This window comes from Leucoraja erinacea, chromosome 11 (assembly GCF_028641065.1).
Source record: "Leucoraja erinacea ecotype New England chromosome 11, Leri_hhj_1, whole genome shotgun sequence".
Taxonomy (NCBI): domain Eukaryota; kingdom Metazoa; phylum Chordata; class Chondrichthyes; order Rajiformes; family Rajidae; genus Leucoraja; species Leucoraja erinaceus.
In genome coordinates, this window is record NC_073387.1 from 46,037,270 (window position 1) to 46,060,839 (window position 23,570).

The 23,570-nt window shown below is 39.8% G+C and overlaps 1 protein-coding gene across 5 annotated transcripts in view; it reads left to right on the plus strand.

Annotated features, from left to right (window-relative positions):
• The window catches only part of LOC129701759 (kelch-like protein 3), a 90,555-nt gene that overhangs the window by 49,361 nt on the left and 17,624 nt on the right, over positions 1-23,570 (plus strand). For 4 of the 5 annotated variants that reach the window (XM_055643168.1, XM_055643169.1, XM_055643171.1 and 1 more), the window contains exons 6-8: positions 160-269; positions 13,900-14,016; positions 16,860-17,009. In XM_055643168.1, the coding sequence (XP_055499143.1) occupies positions 160-269; positions 13,900-14,016; positions 16,860-17,009 (377 nt within the window). The remainder of the gene's footprint in view (positions 1-159; positions 270-13,899; positions 14,017-16,859; positions 17,010-23,570) is intronic. The other variant, XM_055643172.1, reaches the window with a different exon arrangement.

The following is a 23,570-nucleotide window of genomic DNA, read 5'->3' on the forward strand; positions in this document are numbered from 1 at the left end:
TCAGTTAGACTTGGTGGCCCAATGCTTTCTGTGCTGTATGATTTTATCGTTCTTGGATTACTGGAGTATTTTACAGTTCTGAAGGGAATTAACACAATTGGTTATCCTTGCAAGCCAACTTATTGTTTGCCTCTTATTTTTGTTCTTTTTCCTGAACAGAACAGCATTTTCCTGATGTTATGTTGGGTGAAGAATTTCTTACTCTGAATTTGGATCAAGTATGCAGTTTGATATCAAGTGACAAACTCACAGTTGCCACAGAAGAAAAGGTATATTTATCATTTTTGGAATGAAAGGTCAGATAAATGCAGTTGACAACTACACTGCTCTTTGACACGTCTTTTGGCAGGGAAGGGATTTTTAATTTTTTTTTTAACAGAGTTACATAATTTCCTGCCAAAATTGATTTTAACACGTCCCGTATATAGAAACCAAATTGGATCATTAAACTTCCCCCCCTCTCTGAAACATCACATTCAAAACTGGTTGATAGGAGACATGCCGGCACTTAGTTCTCCTTTCCACTCCTCCAAATGATGAAGATATGAGTTGAGAGTTGCCTGCTTATTTTTAACTTGGCAGACCAGCATCTTAATCAAATACATTTTGGGCTTTTTTTAAACAAAGTTATTCAGTTTCTTTGTTATGATAGATGCAATCTTGTAAAAGCATGAGGTTGTCAACCTCTAACTATGCGTGGTGATTAAGTTTTTCCTTTTTTGTTTTTCAAACTATGTCTGTATTTACTTTCATAATTGTTTATTTACTGTCGCGTGTCCCGAGGTACAGTGAAAAGCTTGTTTGTCGTGTGCTATCCAGTCAGGGGAAATACTAAACATGATTGTTGCGGAAAGTGCAGAGTTTGTCCAGTTGCTGTTCTGAGATGTTTTGCACTTGCAGCCAGTGTAATTCCTTATCATGTTAAAAATAACTACATGTCAATCTCTGTCCAGCATAGAAACCATGGGTTGATAATACATTTTCAATTTGGGAAGGATAGAAAAATACAAACACTTTCAGCTTGCTACCATTGGTTGAAATTGGATGGGTTGTGTGGAATCTCAGATTATAACTTCACCTTTGGATGCTAGCATAGTATCTATATATGTTGGCATATATCTAATTAAAAGTGCTGGTCCATTGCCGACACTAACGCCCCTGCACTTATCTGTAATAATGAAATCTCACAGGCTCGATTGTCGAGAGGCTTCACTGTCATGCACTTCCAGGGAGGTAGAGTGGTCCATGAGTGGTGACTTGTCCTCGGGTGGTGGATCCTAATCCCCAACCCTAGATCATGCAGCAGCACAATAATTAAAATCAATATGAAAATGTACTTAAATAAAGTGTTAGACATTAATTAAAAATGTTAGGTTTAAGTGAGCATTTGAGCGCTGAGTCCAGGGATGGGATGAGACTGGATAGACTCGGCTTGTACTCGCTAGAATTTAGAAGGTTGAGGGGGGATCTTATAGAAACGTACAAAATTCTTAAGGGGTTGGACAGGCTAGATGCAGGAAGATTGTTCCCGATGTTGAGGCAGTCCAGAACAAGGGGTCACAGTTTAAGGATAATGGAGAAATCTTTTAGGACCGAGATGAGAAAAACATTTTTCACACAGAGAGTGGTGAATCTCTGGAATTCTCTGCCACAGAAGGTTGTTGAGGCCAGTTCATTGGCTATATTTAAGAGGGAGTTAGATGTGGCCCTTGTGGTTAAAGGTATCAGGGGGTATAGAGAGAAGGCAGGTACAGGATACCGAGTTGGATGATCAGCCATGATCATATTGAATGGTGGTGCAGGCTCGATGGGCCGAATGGCCTACTCCTGCACCTATTTTCTATGTTTCTATGAGAGGTCAGATACACCAACATCTGACTTTGAGCTTGTTTCTAACTACCTTGTTGTGATAGGCAGCTGCAGAAATTGGTGGTGGGGAGGGGAGTTATCCGATGCATTACACTTGGCCAATGTCCCGTTAAAATGACCACACCAAATCGATGCAAGATGAATTGATATTTTTGAATGGTGCCGAATATACCATAATAGTTGCACAATGTTTGAAAATAGGAAGACTAGATCATTTTTGAATGGTGCCGAATAGACCACAATAGTTGCACAATCATAGAAAATAGGAAGACTAGATTGTTTATCTCTTTTGAGCCTGCTCTGCCATTAAAAATATTCATGGCAGATTGTAGTGTTGTATGTTGTTTCCTGATCATGCTCTGCCATTGGACTCAATGGTAAAATTCTCCAACATCTGCACTGGGATATATACACTTACAGGAGGATTAGATGAGAAGGTGATCGACAAGGCTATCTCTAGTGTGCCTGCTTGGTCATTGAGTACTATCAAGGTGCAGAAGGAATTGTTATTCATTAGCAAGCTGTGGTAAATCTTCATCGGATTTCAAGAGGGGCAGCAAAGGATTTTTTTTGGCTTGCCTGAAAGGGGGATAAACCTAAGATAACAGCAGAGAAGCAGGAAGAATGAAGAGTATTGAATGCATGGTGGTGGCAATTCAGATGCCAGATAGCCAAGAAGGGTTAATTGAAAAGTAGTTTGATGAAAGGTGATAGGTGAGAGGGATTAAATTTGAGATGCTGATACTACAAAACTGTGTTTTGAAACAACAACCTTTAGGAAGATATAACTTGTAGTACTCATCCGGTGAGGTCTGCCTTGGCTTTGAAGTTGCATTTTCATCTCATAATCAGTAACTTGCACGACTGATAGTTTTGTAGACTGGGTGAATAATCTGGAGTGAACGAATATTCAGTGTAAAACACAGCATACAAATGATATTACCTAATATTGTCCGCAAAAGGGTAGTTTTGATGCTGGTGTTAAACTGAGTTGCTGTCTCTCCCTCAAATGGATGTAAAATATATCAACATTACAGAAGAATGCGGAGATTTGGACAACTTTTATAGCTCAGTGTTCTACTAAAAATTTACAAGAGCTTACATTTTCATATCTTGTGTAATCACTTGCCAATGACAAAGGTGGATAATGATATGGAAAATTATTGTAATATCCTCTCATGATGGTGATCATTATGAGGAATACAAGAATCCAAAAGCAAAAATTAGAGACTTGGATTTAGACAAGATCAAGGGATTCAGTTTAAAGGTTTGCCAACAATGTATAGTTATATAAGAAAACATTATTGCATCTCTTGATTGCTAACTTTGAATAGATATATTTCATACATCTCTATCGAATGCATTTTGTTTGCAGCTTCTGAAATAACTTGAATTCCACAGAACTGTTGCCTTTGTAGTTATTTGTTTTTTAGTAATAGGTTTTGTCTAAACTGCACTTGGCTGGCTTGGTCTAGATTCTCCACATCTCCATCTTTGAGTTGTATAATGAGTGTTAGATTCTTTCAGCAAAAGCAGGTTTTACTAATAGAATTCTAATGCATAGCTAAAACTAGTTTGAAAGATTCTTTCCTCCCGACCCTACCATTAACATAGCAATTCTGTGGGCTGCCAGTCTGTGGAATTCTCTGCCTCAGAGGACGGTGGAGGCAGGTTCTCTGGATGCTTTCAAGCGAGAGCTAGATAGGGCTCTTAAATATAGCGGAGTATGGGGATATGGGGAGAAGGCAGGAACGGGGTACTGATTGGAGATGATCAGCCATGAACACATTGAATGGCGGTGCTGGCTCGAAGGGTCGAATGGCCTACTCCACCTATTGTCTAGTGTCTATTGTCATCAAGCCTGCAATTCTATTATATCATCTGTAGGTCAATGCGAGGTTAACAAAGGATTATTAAACAGGGCAGAATGATAAGCCTCAATGGTTCATAACGACTGACATGTCATAACTGGGAAAATTAATTTACGTTGATGCTTTTTGTTGGAAATTAATCACAGTAAGGAAGCAAGAATAATAAACAATCATGTAGTTATACATTATCCCAAACAATTTTGAGTTAAATCAAAGAAAGGCTTGGCACCTTTTACTTCTTTTCACCAAGAAAATGCAGCTAATTGAAATTCTGTAAAAGTTTGGTCACTCGTTAAATTTACCCAATTTATACACAATGAAATCCCATAAGCAGTCTTGTGGTCATTTCATTGGTCGACTGAGAGACAAAAATTGGTCATGGCACTGGGAAGAATGTTTCAGTACAATGGCATGCGATCATAATGTCAGACATGGTCTCACTTTACTGTTTCTCCTCAAAGACACATCCATCAGTGTTGGGCTCCCTCAGGACTGCGCTGAAGTGTAATTCTGGTTTGTGCTGAAGTGTAATTCTGGTTTGGCACAGAATTGGACTAGAACCACAACATTTTGACTCAATTTGAGCTATTTTATGAGTTAATGGCATTTTGTAGCTGTGGAGAGCAGTGAAGGAGTCAAGTCAAGTCAAGTCAAGTTTATTTGTCACATACACATACGAGATGTGCAGTGAAATGAAAGTGGCAATGCTCGCGGAACAACAAAACAACCAAACAAATTATAAACACAATCATAACACACATATTATTTTACATAATAAATAATAGAAGGAAAAACGTTCTGTACAGTTAGTCCCTGGTGAGAAAGGCGTTTACAGTCCGAATTGCCTCTGGGAAGAAACTCCTTCTCAACCTCTCCGTTCTCACTGCATGGCAACGGAGGCGTTTGCCTGACCGTAGTGGCTGGAACAGTCCGTTGCAGGGGTGGAAGAGGTCTCTCATGATTTTGTTTGCTCTGGAGTTGCACCTCCTGTTGTATAGTTCCTGCAGGGGGGTGAGTGAAGTTCCCATAGTGCGTTCGGCTGAACGCACTACTCTCTGCAGAGCCTTCTTGTCTTTGGCAGAGCAATTCCCGAACCAGATGGTAATGTTCCCGGACAAGATTCTTTCCACCGCCGCTGCGTAGAAGCACTGGAGGATCCTCGGAGACACTCTGAATTTCCTCAATTGCCTGAGGTGGTAAAGGCGCTGCCTTGCCTTACTCACCAGTGCTGAGGCGTGTGATGACCATGTCATATCCTCAGAGATGTGGACTCCCAGATATTTAAAACAGTTCACCCTATCCACAGGATCCCCATTTATACTCAATGGAGTGTACGTCCTCGGATGATGTGCCCTCCTAAAGCCCATGATCAGCTCCTTCGTTTTTTTGATGTTCAAGAGGAGGCTTTTTTCCTGGCACCAGAGTGCTAGATCAGCCACCTCCTCCCGGTAGGCCCTCTCATCATTGTCTGAGATCAGGCCCACCACCACAGTGACATCAGCAAACTTAATTATTGAATTGGAGCTGAACCTAGCCACACAGTCATGTGTGTACAGGGAGTACAATAGGGGGCTGAGGACGCAACCCTGGGGTGATCCTGTGCTCAGGGTGAGGGACTTCGATGTATTCCCTCCCATCTTGACTACCTGGGGCCTGGCGGTGAGAAAGTCCAGGACCCAGGCACACAGGGAGGTGTTGAGCCCCAATTCCAGTAGCTTCCCGGCCAGTCTGGTGGGGACTATCGTGTTGAAGGCTGAACTGTAGTCTATGAACAGCATCCTCACGTAGCCCCCCTTCTGGCTGTCCAGATGGGAGAGAGCGGTGTGCAAGACCTGGGAGACCGCATCGTCTGTGGACCTGTTCGGACGGTATGCAAACTGCAACGGGTCCATGTTCCGAGGGAGGAAGGCGCAGATGTGATTCTTCACCAGCCTCTCAAAGCATTTCATGACTACCGAGGTAAGGGCCACCGGACGGTAGTCATTCAGGCAGGCTGGGGAGGCATTTTTTGGTACCGGTACAATGATGGATTTTTTGAAGCAGGCAGGGACCACGGACTTGTCCAGGGAGAGGTTGAATAATGTAGTGAGCACTGGAGCTAGCTCCGTAGCTCCAGTGGTGAGGGAGAAAGCTCTGTTTATATTGGCTATCATATTTCTACAGATTTTCGTGCAAGACCATCTGATATGATCTTGGCGTGCAGGTTTAAAAATAGTTTTGTATAGCCAATGATATTTGCTATTTATTACTAGCGTAATGGCGCAGGATTTACTGTTGCTGCTTTACAACTCAGTAAACCCGGGTTTAATGCTGACCTGGGATGCCGTCTGTGTGGTGTTTGTAAATCGATCATGTTTCTACTCATGACCTTACTGCTTTCTTCTGAATGCTCTGGTTTCCTCCTGCATCATAAAAACAAGTTGATAGATAAATTACCCCTTAGTATGATTATACTTCATATAGGAAAAAGGCAAAATAATTAAAAGGAAGTTGGTGGATGTGTGCGAGAAAATAAGTTACAGGGCCTCGGGAAGTAAGAAGAATATGGGATTGCTTTGTTGGAAGCCAGTCCAGACACATCGAGCCGAATGGCCTCCTGTATCACAGTAAAATAATTATTACAAGTGTCTAACATCCTTTATTTAAAAGGTTGGCTTCATTTAAGAATTACAGTGCCCTCCATAATGTTTGTGACAAAGACCCTTCATTTATTTATTTGCCTCTGTACTCCACAATTTGAGATTTGTAATAGAAAAAATCACATGTGGTTAAAGTGCACATTGTCAGCTTTTAATAAAGGCCATTTTTATATATTTTGGTTTCTCCATGTAGAAATTACAGCAGTGTTTATACATAGTCCCTCCATTTCAGGGCACCATAATGTTTCGGACACAGCAATGTCACGTAAATGAATGTAGTCATATTTAGGCTTTTGGCAAGGTCCCACATAAGAGATTAGTAGGCAAACTTAAAGCACACGGTATTGGGGGTTCAATATTGATGTGGATAGAGAACTGGCTGGCAAACAGGAAGCAAAGAGTAGGAGTAAATGGGTCCTTTTCAGAATGGCAGGCAGTGACTAGTGGGGTATCGCAAGGCTCTGCTGGGACCCCAGCTATTTACAATATATATTAATGATCTGGACGAGGGAATTGAATGCAACATCTCCAAGTTTGCGGATGCCACAAAGCTGGGGGGCAGTGTTAGCTGTGAGGAGGATGCTAGGAGGCTGCAAGGTGACGGATAGGTTGAGTGAGTGGGCAAATGCATGGCAGATGCAATATAATGTGGATAAATGTGAGGTTATCCACTTTGATGGCAAAAACAGGAAAGTAGACTATTATCTGCATGGTGGCCGATTAGGAAAAGGGGAGATGCAACGAGACCTGGGTGTCACTGGTACACCAGTCATTGAAAGTAGGCATGCAGGTGCAGCAGGCAGTGACGAAAGCGAATGGTATGTTAGCATTCATAGCAAAAGGATTTGAGTATAAGAGCAGGGAGGTTCTACTGCAATTGTACAGGGTCTTGGTGAGACCACACCTGGAGTATTTTGTACAGTTTTGGTCTCCTAATCTGAGGAAATACATTCTTGCCATAGAGGGAGTACTGAGAAAGTTCACCAGACTGATTCCTGGGATGTCAGGACTTTCATATGAAGAAAGACTGGATAGACTCGGCTTGTACTCGCTAGAATTTAGAAGATTGAGGGGGGATCTTATAGAAACGTACAAAATTCTTAAGGGGTTGGACAGGCCAGATGCAGGAAGATTGTTCCCGATGTTGGGGAAGTCCAGAACAAGGGGTCACAGTTTAAGGATAAGGGAGAAGTCTTTTAGGACCGAGATGAGAAAAACATTTTTCACACAGAGTGGTGCATCTCTGGAATTCTCTGACACAGAAGGTAGTTGAGACCAGTTCATTGGCTATATTTAAGAGGGAGTTAGATGTGGCCCTTGTGTCTAAAGGGATCAGGGGGTATGGAGAGAAGGCAGGTACAGGATACTGAGTTGGACGATCAGCCATGATCATATTGAATGGCGGTGCAGGCTCGATGGGCCGAATGGCCTACTCCTGCACCTATTTTCTATGTTTTTATGTTTCTTAGTAATTTGTGGCATATCCTTTGCACGCAATGACTGCTTGAGGTCTGCGATTCATCGACATCACCAGTTGCTGGGTGTCTTCCCTGGTGACGCTCTGCCAGGCCTGTATTGCATCCATCTTTAGCTTATGCTTGTTTTGGGGGCTAGTCCCCTTCAGTTTTCTCTTCAGCATATAAAAGGCATGCTCAATTGGGTTCAGATCAGGTGATTGACTTGGCCACTCAAGAATTTACAATTTTTTAGCTTTGAAAAACTCATTTGTTGCTTTAGCAGTATGTTTGAGATCATTGTCTTGCTGTGGAATGAACCGACGGCCAATGAGTTTTGAGGCATTTGTTTGAAGTTCAGCAGATAGGATGTGTCTATACACTTCAGAATTCATTATGCTACTACCATCAGCAGTTATATCATCAATGAATGTAATTGAGCCAACAGCCATACATGCCCAGGCCATAACACACCCACCACTGTGTTTCGCAGAAGAGGTGATATGCTTTGGATCTTGGGCACTTCCTTCTCTCCTCCATACTTTGCTCTGAAATAAGTTAATCTTCATCCCATCTGTCCACAAGACATATTTCCAGAACTGTGGTTGCTCTTTTAAGTACTTCTTGGCAAACTGTAACCTGGCCATCCTATTTTTGCGGCTGATCAGTGGTTTGCATCTTGTAGTGTAGCTTTTGTATTTCAGTTCATGAAGTCTTCTGCAGACAGTGGTCATTGACAAATCCACACTTGACTCCTGAAGAGTGTTTCTGCTCTGTCGGACAGGTGTTTGTGGATTTTTCTTTATTATAGAGAGAATTCTTCTGTCATCAGCTGTGGAGGTCTTCCTTGGCCTACCAGTCCCTTTGCAAATAGTAAGCTGAACAGTGCTCTCTTTCTTCTTAAAGATGTTCCAAACAGTTGATTTTGATTAGCTTGAGGTTTGACTGATGTCTCTAATAGTTTTATTCTTGTTTCTCAGTTTCATAATGGCTTCTTTGACTTTCATTGGCAATCCTTTGGTCCTCATGTTTCCAAAGGTGATGGAAAGACTGGAGGAAAGACTAGGTGCTGAGTACTCTCTTATACCTGCATTAAGGAGGGTTTTAAACACACCTGAGTAATTAGACACCCGTGAAGCCATGTGTCCCAAACATTATGGTGCCCTGAAATGGTGGGACTATGTATAAACACAGCTGTAATTTCTACATGGTGAAACCAAAATGTATAAAAATACCCTTTAATGTGATTTTTTTTTAAATTACAAATCTCAAATAGTGGAGTACAGAGGCAAATAAATAAATGATGGGTCTTTGTCCCAAACATTATGGCGGGCACTGTATTTACCTTTCTCTCATCCTATTACTTTAGTTAAATGAAAATGTATTTTTGACTCATCTGTAGTGATGTTGTTGTGTAGGTTGTAGTGAGATTTGAGAAGTGTTTCCTGAATACAAGTTGAAAGAAAATAATTGGGTTTGTGTTTCATTTGGTGACAGACTGGTAGTAGAATAGGAACATTAATTGCATGATTTAGAGGCAAAAGATTTTGAAGCTGGTTTTCGTGTGCATTGTAGTTCCATGGAAATTATTAAACTTCCAGCAATGTAAAGTTGTGCCCTTAATTTTCAAAAATATGAATTTCAAACAGCTCCCCTACTTACATTAACAATGAATCAACTTTCTGCGACGTTCCTTAATTCATTACAGCCCATTAAAAAAAATCCATTCACTATTTTAGGTCCCATTAGATATTCCCTATCTCCCAGTTGTCTGATGACTTTGACCTTGTGATATTGCTATCTTCCATAGAGGCTGCTGGAAAGTGCTTTGTAGCAACCTGAATTGAATCACTTATGAATTTTGAAAAGGGGAATTCTTTATAATTAGTATTCAATCGCTTTTAGATAAAAATGTTTTTTTCAAGAATTCAAATTCAACACAGGTTTTCCTTTTTACAAGAAAATTTGGTAAGAGTGATCTTTAATCCACAGATGATTTAAAAAAAAGGCTATTGCACCATATAAATGCCGCTTAGTGTTTTTTTACAGAACCAATTTAATCCTTGCTTGGTACAACAAATAAAACCACCGGAAGGTCATGGGCAGCACTTAAGTAGTAGTTACCATTTGGGAATGTTTTATGATTAACTAAGAGAAAATGACCTGTGTGATTTATTTTGGTTTCCAGAACCTAATATCTTTCAGGCTGCAAAGTTAAATGTCGCTGTGGGGATTGTTCTGTTTCATGTACATGGTGTCAAGTTCAAGGGCGAGGAAATAGTCACATTGCAAATGCCTCATTAGCACGTTTTAAAAAGCTTGCAGCATGTATAATATGTGTGTGTGTGTGTGTGTGTGTATATATATAAATATGTGTGTGTGTGTGTGTGTGTGTGTGTGTATATAAATCTAAAACTCTCATCTTGTTTTTTGAATGCGTGCGTGTGTGAGATCCCGAAACCCCGGTAAAACGGTACACCATAACGCTACTCACCATTGTCCTGCAAAGTAAATGAAACAAGTTTCGTTCAGATTGATGGTATACTTTACAAGTCATTCACATTTTAAACTTTACAAAAACGACTTTTACAAAATCATTTTTCAACTTGTCAGCCGCGTTACTTGCCTACTTGCCTAGCCTCACAACGAGAACCCAATGGCTCCACGAGTAAGTTGTCATCTACTTTATAAACGCCTCCACGGGACCTCTATCCACTTTATTAACTTTAACTTAATTTCAGTCAACAACGGCACAACTTTGAACACAGCAGCCGCGCATGCGCAGTTTGGTGGAATATTGCGTTGGGGGAGCGGGCCCAACGGGTCTGCACTTGGTCTAGTATGTCCAATTTAAAGTATTAAAAGTTGATCAAAGAGGAATTGAGAAGGCATTGCATTTCTAATTCTCGCAATAAAAGTGGTTCTGAGTGTTGGATGGCATCTTCAAGAACGCTTCCAGAGGTTTTATAGGTCAGCATTCGAGAGAGCTGATGTCCAAATCTAAATATAACAAACAGTAGATTTTCAAATTTATTTTGAAAATGATTGTTGTATTGTTTGTATAGCAGGCTGGAACACATTTAACATTTAGAAATATTCTTTATTTGACATTTCTGTGGTATAATTTTAGTTTAGTTTCGAGATACATCGGGGAACCAGGCCCCTTGGACCACAAGGTCTGCGCCGACCAGCGACTCCAACATATAAACACTATCCTACACACACTCGGGACAATTTATCAAGCCAATTAACCTACATTCCTGTACGTCTTTGGAGTGTGGGAGGAAACTGAAGATTTCAGAGAAAACCCACGCAGGTCACGGGGAGAATGTACAAACTCTGAACAGACAGCACCCGTAGCTGGGATTGAACCCAGGTCCCGGGCACTGCAAGCACTGTAAGTTAGCAAATCTACCACTGCACCACCTTGCCGCTGACGACATTATACAACAAAAGTTTCCAATTTTATCTCTCCATCCAATTTAGAGTGCATAAATATTTTTTGCTTAGTTTGATTTTTTTTAAGCAATGCAGGATTTGATTACCTTTCAATATTCTTTCAGTACATTTTATTCATATGTGTATTTTAATAATACTGTTGGGATTTCAGCACAGAACATTAAGAATGTCATATCTATACTGTTTCAAGTAGTATGGTGTTAATCTTTTCAGAGATTGCTACTCAATTGGGCAAGAGATAATAAAGATAAATCTTTAGGAATTAAATTAAATTATTTCCCTGATTCAACCAGTTTATATCTCAAAAATATCAATTTTTAGGACACCAAAAACGTGACATGCTTTGCAATGAAATAAAGAGGCAATTTCTGCATTAATTTCATTATAATTTATAACATTTTGAAGTTTGGTGCTTTGCAGAGATGCATGTTTCACAGTATTAAGCAAAACTTTTGATGAAATTGACATTAAGTGCTCTGAATGGCAATATTTCAAAGAGTGTAATGGTGGTTACTCTTGGTGTGCATCCTATTTTAGAGTAACCACCGTTACACCACAATGGTAAATTAAGATCAAAGAACTTCCCAAGGAGATTGAACATTTTCTAGTTTGAAGAACTCAATAGATATGTTATGTTATGACATCGGTTGGAAGCTGCATACCAAATCTCGTTGCGTTTATGTGCAATGACAATAAAATTATTATTATTATTATGAAATTATAAGAAGAAAGGAACCTTATTATCAAAATTCTGTAAAAGCTGCTGCAAAATTAGTAAATATTTTTGGTGTCCACCATCACACGCGTAACACCAGTATTTTGCGGTAGCTATATTTCCATCAAATTATGTACCTGCAGTCTCTTATTATGTATGGACAATTACTTCCGTAAAGTTTATTCAAAACATGAGAAAGAAATTACAAAATAAAAAAATACTGGAAGAAACAGGAGCTACTTTCATTTTGGTGTCCACCCTTGGACACTGTAGCGCGCGTAGCGCACGTTTCAGTAGATAACAGGAATATTGCTCATTTGGTCACATACTCCATGTTTAAAGCAAGAAAATGCATTTGAATGTTGAAAAACAGCAAAAATGAAGAAATCAGCTATCATGCTTAAGGAAAAAATGACTTTCTAAATTGTATGTAACGTAACATATTGTATAGGTATTGGTGTCTCAAGCCTTTTGGTCATTAATGCAAAGGTTGACCTGGTTGAGACAACAACATTTAAACATGGCAAAACGTGGCTTGGCATTGGTAGAGGTACAAACCCGCTCCTGTCTGACATACTCGAATACTAATAAGAAATAGGAATACTTCTGGGGTACAAGATTGGAATTGAGATGTGCATTTCTGAAAATCACAGGGCCAATGTTACCCTTAACCTTTAAGAGCTTTTAGATTTTTTTGTAGAAGGTGCCCACTGGTTGGCATAGATGTGGTGGGCCGAATGGCCCTTTTCCATGCTGTACGACTCTATAATTCTTCATTTCAACGAATCCAATTGTTTCTGTCTTCTGGAATAGTTGTGAGGAGAGAGGATGAATGTCTATATTGTTAAACACCTATATCCCATGGCAGCGACTTCAGATTCCATTTGCTGATATAAAAAAATTCACTGGTGAATGTAGCCCTGGGCATTCTGGATAAAGGATAAGGTTTTGGCCCGAAACGTTGCTTATTTCCTTCGCTCCATAGATGCTGCTGCACCCGCGGGCCCTGTCCTCCAATGAGGTGTGCGGTATCAGCATTCACCTCGGGGTGGGGGTGGGCGATGAGAAGTTGTCGACCCCCCACCCCCAATCGGCCCTCCCCCCTCCCTGCCTTGTGCCCAAACACCAGGATCGTGGGACCAAAATGCAACCAGAACTTGATGAGCAGCCCCTTCAGATATTGGTCAAGGGGCAGCAACCTCGTTACCGTTGGCAACGTCCCGTTGCGATGTCATTGTGGCAGTTGGCAGCCAGCTTAAGAGCCCATTATTACTGTTGGCAACGTCCCATTGTGATGTCATTGAAGCAGTTGGCAGCCAGCTTGAGAGCCCATTGTGATTGGTGCATTAAGAGGCATTGTGACACCATCACTGTGAGAAGGCTGGAAGCTGTCTGTGAGAAGGCGGTTTTGGCTGTTTTTTAAATTTCAACTATTAATAACATCGGAAATATAGGTGGAAATGCGACGGGAAGATGTTTATCGCCACCAGGGGGAAAATGTTAGTAGGTTATGTGAAAATGGGAAGGCTGTGGCCTAGCGTTTGGAAGATAGGAATTAACCAGATTGGCACACGCACACACACACATGCATGCACACACACACACACACACACACACACACACACACACACACACACACACACACACACACACACACACACACACACACACACACACACACACACACACACACACACACACACACACACACACACACACACGACTTTTAGTTATATAGAGATATTTTGCGTTTGGTACGCACGGTAATGTTTAGACCAAGGGCCATAGGGATAGGATTTGAGTAGGATTTGAACATGACTGCAGTTTTGATTGTCAAAATGTATGCAGGTTTCATTTCCTTCAGAATTACCTGTGTTTTTCCCCCCCCCAAGGTATTTGAAGCAGTGATCTCTTGGATAAAGTATGACAAAGAAGCTCGCCTGGAGCACATGGCTAATTTGATGGAAAATGTTCGGCTTCCTCTGCTTCCACGGGACTATCTTGTACAGGTTAGCAACTGTGCTTTATTCTGGAGCAAGAGTCTGTTTACACTGAGTCTATCAAGATGACTTACAGTGCAGTTCAAGAAGTGTTTCACTGGCAGATTTAAATAAGAAAATACTTGTCGCCATTTAAAAGGAGTGGAACTAACCAAAAAAAAAAAGGAAAGGAAAAAGCATTAAGGTATAATGCATTTAAGATGAATACTTTAATTTCCAAAAAAGCTATTTTAAAAATTACTGAAAACTGACAGCAATTTAGCTAATTTAATATAGAAACATAGAAAATAGGTGCAGGAGTAGGCCATTCGGCCCTTCGAGCCTGCACCGCCATTCAATATGATCATGGCTGATCATCCAACTCAGTATCCCTCACCTAATATCAACGTCTGCCAATACTCAATGTAATTATTGTGAATTCAAGAATACTGAGGATTTAAAAATATCTTGGTTTTGAGTAAGTATTGTTCATAGCAGCAGCTACTAAAGGAGTTTACTCACGACAGGGATATGACTTAAATTTTCTTGAGGGAAGAATTCTTTCTAACTTGAGTGACCTTGTGAGCAGACTTTTTGATATTTTTTTAAATACCGTCTAAAAGTATGTTAATTGACAGTCACTTCAAGGAGTGGAAGATGACAAAGAACCTTTCATTTTCAATAGCATTTAAAAGTCAAAAACATATGCAGATACTGCATATAGAGCAGGATGCAAGGTTTGGTAAAAATGAAAATGGATATGGGAGTTACAAAAATCGAGTATTAAAATAAATTTGCATGTTGTCAATATAGGACAAATTTGTTTGGAATATCTCGGTGGGATGGAAGAGGTTGGGTGATTAGAAACAATGTGGGCCTTCCGTTGTAAATGAATACAAGCGAATAATGGTTTCTTTCCATTGATATTTGCAGCATAGGAAGACAGTAATATCATGGACATTTTTGTAAACAAAATATAGAATCAGAGATGAATCTGTCACAATTATAAAAAGTTAAAATTGCATCAATTTGTCGATGTTTTAAGGAAAGAAGCTGAGAACGTTGCAAATGCCCCGACTATAATTTATAGGTTTTCTCAGTGGGAATCTTTTTTTCTTTCAGATTGGGAAACTTTACATTTTTATAAGTAGTACATTACTGTTGGGAAGTAAATAGAATCTACAAGAACAGTGTGTCTGAACACTGTGGCAAATTTCAGTTGATCAGAGAGATAGCAAGATTTTAAAAAGTGAATGCAGACGCCAGTAATGTCTGGATAGCCAAATTTATAAACCTGTTATTCATCGGAATTTACAAGCCCATTGATGATGTCCTTAATGAGAGTATGTTAACTAAATGTCACGCTCAAGGACTTGAACACAATTTCTTGAACTGGATAGGAAAGTGGCTAAATAATTGAACTTTGGTAAGAGTATTGTCAGAAACTCAAACTGACAGGACATGACAGTGTTGTCCCACAAGGTTCGGCCTTGGAGCCACAATATACGCTGTAATAATGAGATGCAATGCTTGATCACAGAAGTGTCAGTGGCATTGCAACCAGTTTAAATAACATATTAAATTATAAAGCATTACTAATAGATTATGAATGGGGAAAACTAATGGTAAAATATGAGGTCTGTTTTTGATCTAAAGAGGATAGAACAGAGCATTTAGGTGGCAAATTGCTGGAAACAGTAGAGTTATATAAGAGTTATGTTGGAAATCCTACATTTATCATATATGATCAAGTGGTACAGGTACTGAAAATAATTTAAAAAGTCAATGGAACACTTATAGAAGGATATCATTTTCTTGGAGGGAGTACACTGTTGAATTATTAGATTGATAATTGGATTCTAGATTTTGAGAAGAGAATGCAAAAATCAAGATTGTAGTCCTGCAATATAGATGGATAATGGATGTTTGATTAATTTCCAAGGTACAACATAAAACCAATAGGGCATGTGGGGAGAAACTATATCTATTGGTTGACAAATCTTGGATGGTGGGGACAGAATTCAGGAACGAACTTAGCAGAAGCAAATGCAGACAGAAATTTGTAACACTCTTTGACAAATGGTAATTTCTGTTTGGTTAATTTTAAATCTGAGGTTGAAAGATTCTTGATGACTAAAACTTATCAGACAAGGGGAAAGGGAAGATTAGTTTAGAGATACAGTGTGGAAACAGGCTCTTCAGCCCACAGGGTCCACGATGACCAATGATCATCTGTACACTAGTTCTATCCTATATCACCAATTAACTTACATACTGCATGTCTCTGGAATGTGGGAGGAAACCAGAGTACCCGGAGCACCAAGTTGAGAACTTACAAACTCCGTACAGGCAGCACCTGTTGTTAGGATTGAACCCGGGTCTGTGGTGCTGTAAAGCAGCAACTTTACCACTGTGTCACCCTTAGTATATGGAGTTTGGTCACAGATCACTATGAACTTAATGATGGAACAGGGTAGAGAGGCTAACCAGTTTACTTATGTTTCTATATGTGTAATTAGTTGCTGGGTTCAGTTTCATGCATCTATGTTTTGAAACTAGGTTGAAAGTATCTCAAACTCTTCTTTGCACATTTTAGGAAACTTAATATGACCCCCCCTCCTCTAAAAATATATGTAGAAGACATTGTGATGCTTGCACAAAAAGGTGTTTTGGTTTTGCATTCGCTTTAGAGAATTGGAGAAGTTGTACAATTGGTGTCTTTATTTCTACATCTTGATGATTATAGTTTAGTTTAAATTAGGCATGGTAACCTTACAAAATATCATTTGCACTACGTATTTAAATGTCAAATCTATATTTATTGATGTATTTTGCTGATGTGACTCACATGTCTGTATCCCTGCTGTGTGCAGACAGTAGAAGAAGAGGCTTTGATAAAGAATAATAATACTTGCAAAGATTTCCTAATAGAAGCCATGAAATACCATTTGCTTCCTCATGATCAACGGGCAGCAATAAAGACTGCACGCACAAGACCAAGGACCCCAATCTGCCTACCTAAGGTAGGAAAGCCTAGGGCATTTTTAAAGTTTGAAATAAAAACAAATGTGTCCGTCTTTTTATTATTTTCTGACCTGTAGTTTTGCTAATGTACCCTCTACAGGTATGAGTGCAGACTGGTCAGGCTGCTAACATATTCTAAAACTAGCACCCGATGCTGAACTAAATGGTCAGAAGTAGCTACGGAAAATTTTCTGCTGGCACCTCATTGGCACGGAGCCACACCCATTGGGAGCACGAATGGAGAGATTTTGGGTTGCGTGTGTGTAGTTTCTTGATGTGCGCACCCATCAGGCAAGACTCCACATGCAGGAATGTGCAAATGCAAAAGTTACCTTTCCAGTCCAAACAAAGAGACACACGGTGCTTTATTGCTCACAAGGGTGGTGGGAAAAGATGCTGACAGCTAATGATACTGGAGTCATAGTACTGTTGGGTCACACTGCCATTTATTGCAGTACTGAGGTTCTGTTTACATTTAAAGAAAAGACGCATGGAGCTGAAGTGATGTAGTGGGTTAGGCAGCATATCTGGAGGACATGGATAGGTAATGTTTTGGAGCTAGGACCCTTCTTCAGACTTGTTTACATTTGTTTTGCATGTGATGTCAATAAGTTGTTTACTGATCATGCCTTGGTACAATGAGATGGTGATGGTGGACCTCCTTGAACTGTGGTAGTCATGTTTTAAGGGAATGCTGTTGTGGGAACCTTGCAGCGAAATAGAATATGCCCGGATCTATTTGGGGGGGGGGACTGGGTCAGGCAGTGGGGGAAGATAACATTGGGGAATGGTGAGGGAACATTGTCCCATATCGCTGTTTTTGTATTTCATGGAGACAGGGGTAATGATGCTGTGGTTTGACATTGGATAAGTCTGGACCTGAAATGCACAAACTCAGTTGGTACAACTAAATGCTAACAAGGCACGATGAAATCTTCTTTCTGTAGGTACTTCTGCATCATACCGCAAGTGTAGTAATGTGTACAGTAAAGCACAGACAGTGTTTTGTAATAATGTTGTAAGCCTTATATAGCTGTTAACCAACACAACATGGAAAGCTTGACTGACCTCCCCTACAAAAGGCCTACAATGGAGGGAATAAATCAGTCAACCAAGAACTACCTTTCCAAAGACAGAGCTTCAATTTGACCAAATTAAATTAATTCCTCACATTGGATTTCAACATTTTTGGTATTTGGAATTTCATCACAGTTCACCTGGGAAGGAAGTAAAGAAACATAGAAAATAGGTGCAGGAGTAGGCCATTCGGCCCTTCGAGCCTGCACCGCCATTCAATATGATCATGGCTGATCATCCAACTCAGTATCCTGTACCTGCTTTCTCTCCATACCCCCTGATCCCTTTAGCCACAAGGGCCACATCTAACTCCTTCTTAAATATAGCCAATGAACTGGCCTCAACTACATTCTGTGGCAGAGAATTCCAGAGATTCCACACTCTGTGTAAAAAATGTTTTTCTCATCTCAGTCCTAAAAGATTTCCCCTTTATCCTTAAACTGTGACCCCTTGTTTTGGACTTCCCCAACATCGGGAACAATCTTCCTGCATCTAGCCTGTCCAACCCCTTAAGAATTTTGTAAGTTTCTATAAGATCCCACCTCAATTTTCTAAATTCTAGCGAGTACAAGCCGATGTCCAGGTATGTTATGGTACCTGGACATATTTAGCAATTTTATCGCATGCATTCACAGAGGAAGTCTGAAATTTATAAATTCTAAGATATATTTTTGGGATATGCTGATGAAAGGTTTAGAATGAGGCCCTGCATTATCAGTTGGCTGAAACATGCACCACCTGCATAAAACAGAGATGGTTAGTAACTATTGTATAGTGTTTTATTTTGCATGACAACAGTTAATGTGATGCCCCAGTAATTACTGGCACCTGCATTTGGAAAGGGTATACAATTAGGAGAAAAATAAAAGGATACAAAATGAGACACGGAAAGGCCCAGCTTTGCAAGTTGGGAGGATATAAAATCTTGGCATGAGCCACCATTGCACCATGAAACTGGCCAACAAATTCTGGAGTATTGCCAGGCACAGTTAAAATAATGGGTCTCTGGATGTCAATAACTTGGTAGATGCCCCATTTATGTTGTGCCATTTTATTCATCTCCATCCTCAGAAATCAAAATCTGACTGGAAGTATAATTTTAAATAAAACTATTACTTTCTGCACTATTGGTATGTAGAATACAATTTAATTTCAATATGAATAGGAGAGAATTACATTTACACAATCATTTCAGACAATGATTTTGAAGGCAGGGCTAAACGGCCTTGTATCTCAACTGCTCTGCCTGAACAGATGATAGTCATTGCCACCCTGATTCTCAAGGAAAAGATTTCTGTCACCTTTTGCTTTTGCATAAGCCATCAAGCCAAGTGAACACATGGATTTGTAATGTTTGTTTTCTTCCTGAAGGATCAGGGAGCTAGACTACACTTGTGACATGGGTTTATGGGAACATGGAGAACCAGATGAGCTCTTTAACATATAAATACTGTGTGTAAAGATTTTTCCTGGTTAATGCCACATATGTAAGAAGATCACACGACTCATGACTTTCTGCCATATTTTGTCTACTGTGCTACACTGACACTGAAAAAGCTTATCACTGTACCTCCATACACGTGACAATAAACTAAACTAAACTAAACCAGGCGTTAGAGAACAAAGAACTACTTTCCTAGGGTCTTGCCTCTTACCATGCTGTGCTTCCTGAAACAGTGTTGACAGCTAGAGGACAAGAGAGCACTGTGAAGATCCGTATTTGTGTCCTTGAGATGTTTTGGTATTCACTCCTGCAATGCAGTACATCATATCCCAGCGAGGGTTGGATATTTTGACAATGCCGGCTGCATTATACACAGCGTTCTGACTAAATGGAATTCGGGCTTTACTAAAGCTCTTCAGGGAAAGAACCGGAGAAGACGGAGATGTAGGTGATGGTGGAGTAGCTTCAGGCACATTATTGGCAGAGGAAGAACATTCAGCCAGATGGAGATGACATGAAGCATTGTGTGGATGAGTTGACTTGGCACAGAATGTTGCCTGCACGTCTTCTTGTGACCCTATTCCACAGGCTCCACAACGAGCCGGAAGGCAATAACTGGGGAAGTGAATGATCGTGATAGTGCCATCTTCCATTGGCATTAATCAGTAGGATTAATTGACTGAAGGCTGCCATGCGTGTAATGTTCACAGTGGCCATGGTCAGATACTATGTGCAGCTTGCACCAATTTGAAGAGCCATTACGCACAGCATTGATTTTCCAATGTGAAAGAAATTCAAAGTGTTTTCAAACCATTTATGCTATATAAATCGGTGATTTCTATTCTTTGGATGTGTTTTGAAGGATGTGTCTGAACCATAATTCTAGTTTAGCAAGCTCACGCTAATTTTATGGGTAAGGTTTATAATTCCTTTAGATAAATATTTCCAAATGGAGCAGGTTTGTGGGGTGGGTTGGCCTATTCTTATTTCTATTTTTTATATTGTGTTATTAAAATCAAAGTCAAAGTCAATTTTATTCATCACATGCACCCGAAGGTGCAGTGAAATGAATTTAGTGAAATGAAAATATAATAGATTTTAATTTTACTTATTAAAATTTAAAATGTTTAAGTTTTCTACAGGTCTATTTGCTGAATTGATCCAGTAATTTTTGATGTTGCAATACGTTTTAATCCTATATTTTTTCATAAAAAAGAAATGGCTAAGTTCTGTGTTATTCTATGGTATAATAGTATACCCCAGAGGAGTCTTTATAAAACAAAATAATTTTGGATATAACATCAGGGTTAAGTTGTTTAGGTGATTTGAGACTGGAAGGTTTTTAAAATTAATCTCTGTAAATATGAGATTAATTTGGGGAAGCATGGTAAAGTTTCCATTCTGGACTCCAATTTTAACTGGGTGGGTAGGTCTCTGGATAAATGATACAGAGTTAACTTGTTTCGGCTTTGCTACCCAGCTCTCTCACATTAGAATCTCATGGATGGGTTTCCATCAAATTTATTGCACAACGGGAAATTAATTTGTTTGTCTGGCAGGTTAAAGTGGAAAAGTAACATCACTTTCACCTCTGGCTCTGTTTTGTTTATTGAAAAAAAGAACTGATTTGGCATGTGCCAGCCAAGCTCCTGAACATGCTAAAAATGATCAGGATGAAGAAGGAATTTTCTTAAGCCATTTGAGGAAGGATATTTTTTTTTAAAACATCCACCAGTCATAAAGAGCGATTTCAATATTATTGGCTCTAGAAGCAACATGCCAAAACTTGTTTATGTTACTGTATGCATTTTAATTACCTCCCAGGAGTTTCAAGGGTGAATAAGGCTTTAATCTTGTATTATTTGCATTTTATCTCTTCCCAAGAATGTTTTGATTATTCTCTTTTCTCTGTGCCATCTGCTATCATCCAGTCCATGATAGCAGATGGACTGGATGATATTACGGGACCTCTCATTCTAAGTATAGACGCGCATATAGCAGCATTTAACATGTGTCTCTCATTTGGGAAACTAAACATAACCACTGTTGAAAAGAATCACCGTTCTAATTCCTTCCCTTCAGTTTATGCAGATTCCATCAGTTTCTTGCAAGTACTTTTTATATAGGAGCAAGGAAATGCAGATGCTGGTTTACAAAAAGGATACAAAATGCTGGAGTTTCTTATCGGGTCCTGGCAGCAGCTCTGGAGAACATGGATAGGTGACATTTCGGGTTGGGAAGCATCGCTTCCAATTAGACCCTAAATGTCCCCTATCCATGTTCTTCAGAGATGCTCCAGCATTTCGCATTGTCTTTTCTATATAGCACTTGCACATTATTTCTTGGCACTTTGGTCAACAGAACAAATAACACGCAAATACGAGTAAACATGGGACAAATGCTAGAAAACAGTAAATTCTCCAACTATACAGTATTTTGAGCTATAGGATTCTATTAACTGAACGTTTATTACTTGCATCCTTCACAAACCTCAAAAACAATGTATTTTCAAGATCCTTGACTTCCAAGCCTTCTCAGTTCATATCTCTTAAAGTGCTGTCATGAGCTTTGTCACTTCTAAGTATCAGCATTGAATTGGCAAGACAAAGTTTTACTGAGTGGTTTTGTTACACAATTCACAACTAAAATAACTTTGGGATAGTAATATTGTTATGGAACGCTGACTTAAATTCATTCACGAGGATAGACAAAAATGCTGGAGAAACTCAGCGGGTGAGGCAGCATCTATGGAGCGAAGGAAATGGGCAACTTTTCAGGCCAAAACCCTTCTTCAGAGTTTCGGCCCGAAACATTGCCCATTTCCTTTGCTCCATAGATGCTGCCTCACTCGCTGAGTTTCTCCAGCATTTTTGTCTCCCTTCGATTTTCCAGCATCTGCAGTTCCTTCTTAAACATTGATTCACGAGGAATTGTTTTTGAACTGAGAAGGCTTGCATGGCGTCAGATCAAACGGTAAGTCAGTTTTCATCCAGAACCTTTTATGCATGAAGTACAGTCATGTCACAAATCGTTTTCGCGTGAGCTCTCTGTGGCTGTACATTTAATTCAAGTTCAAGTGAGTTTATTGTCATGGTCCCTGTATAGGACAATGAAATTCTTGCTTTGCTTAAGCACACAGAACATAGTAGGCATTTACTACAATACAGATAAGTGTGTCCATATACCATAATATAAATATATACACACATGAATAAATAAACTGATTAAGTGCAAATAACAGAAAATGGCTTCATAATAATCAGAGTTTTGTCCGAGCCAGGTATAATAGCCTGATGGCTGTGTGGTAGTAGCTATTCCTGAACCTGGTTGTTGCAGTCTTGTGATGCACTTAAGTGGGATATGGTGTAGACACCAAGGAAATAAAATTGCACTGTTGTAATTCCAAGGACATAGGAACAAAACATTCACTTACCAGGAATAAGGGTGCAGGGCACTAAATCTCCTCTAATAAGTACCAAAAAATGCTGGTAACACTCAGCAGATGAGGAAGACCATGTGGAAAGAGAACCAGTTAGCGTTTTAAATCAAGACCCTTTGTCATATCTGAGAAAGAGAAAAATAAATCTTTACTTTACAAATGCAAGGTGGGTTGGGTCAGGTGAGTGAGGAATGGGATAAAACAATGAGAATATTGCTAAATAGAAGACAGAATTGCCTTGTGGTTAAACTGATGCCAAAATAATCTGGTTGATTGAAGAGAGAATCTGAGCAAAGGAACATGAAAGCTACAAAATGGGAACAGTGGGATAGTGAGTATGCAAAGGAACCTAAACGTTGTGAAATACAGAACTGCAGGGCATCCTTGGCAGGTCAGACTGTGTTGGAGAGAGAAAAACTGAGCCTGTATCTCTGGATGATGTTCGTTCAACCATTGAAATACAGTGCTGGAAGCGAAATGAATAGGCTGATCCAGAAGATTAAAATGCATGGGATCCATGGTGACTTGGTAGTTTGAATTCAGAACTAGTTTACCTGCAGAAGACGAGGTTCAAGGGGGGGGGGGGTGGTGTTATTCTGG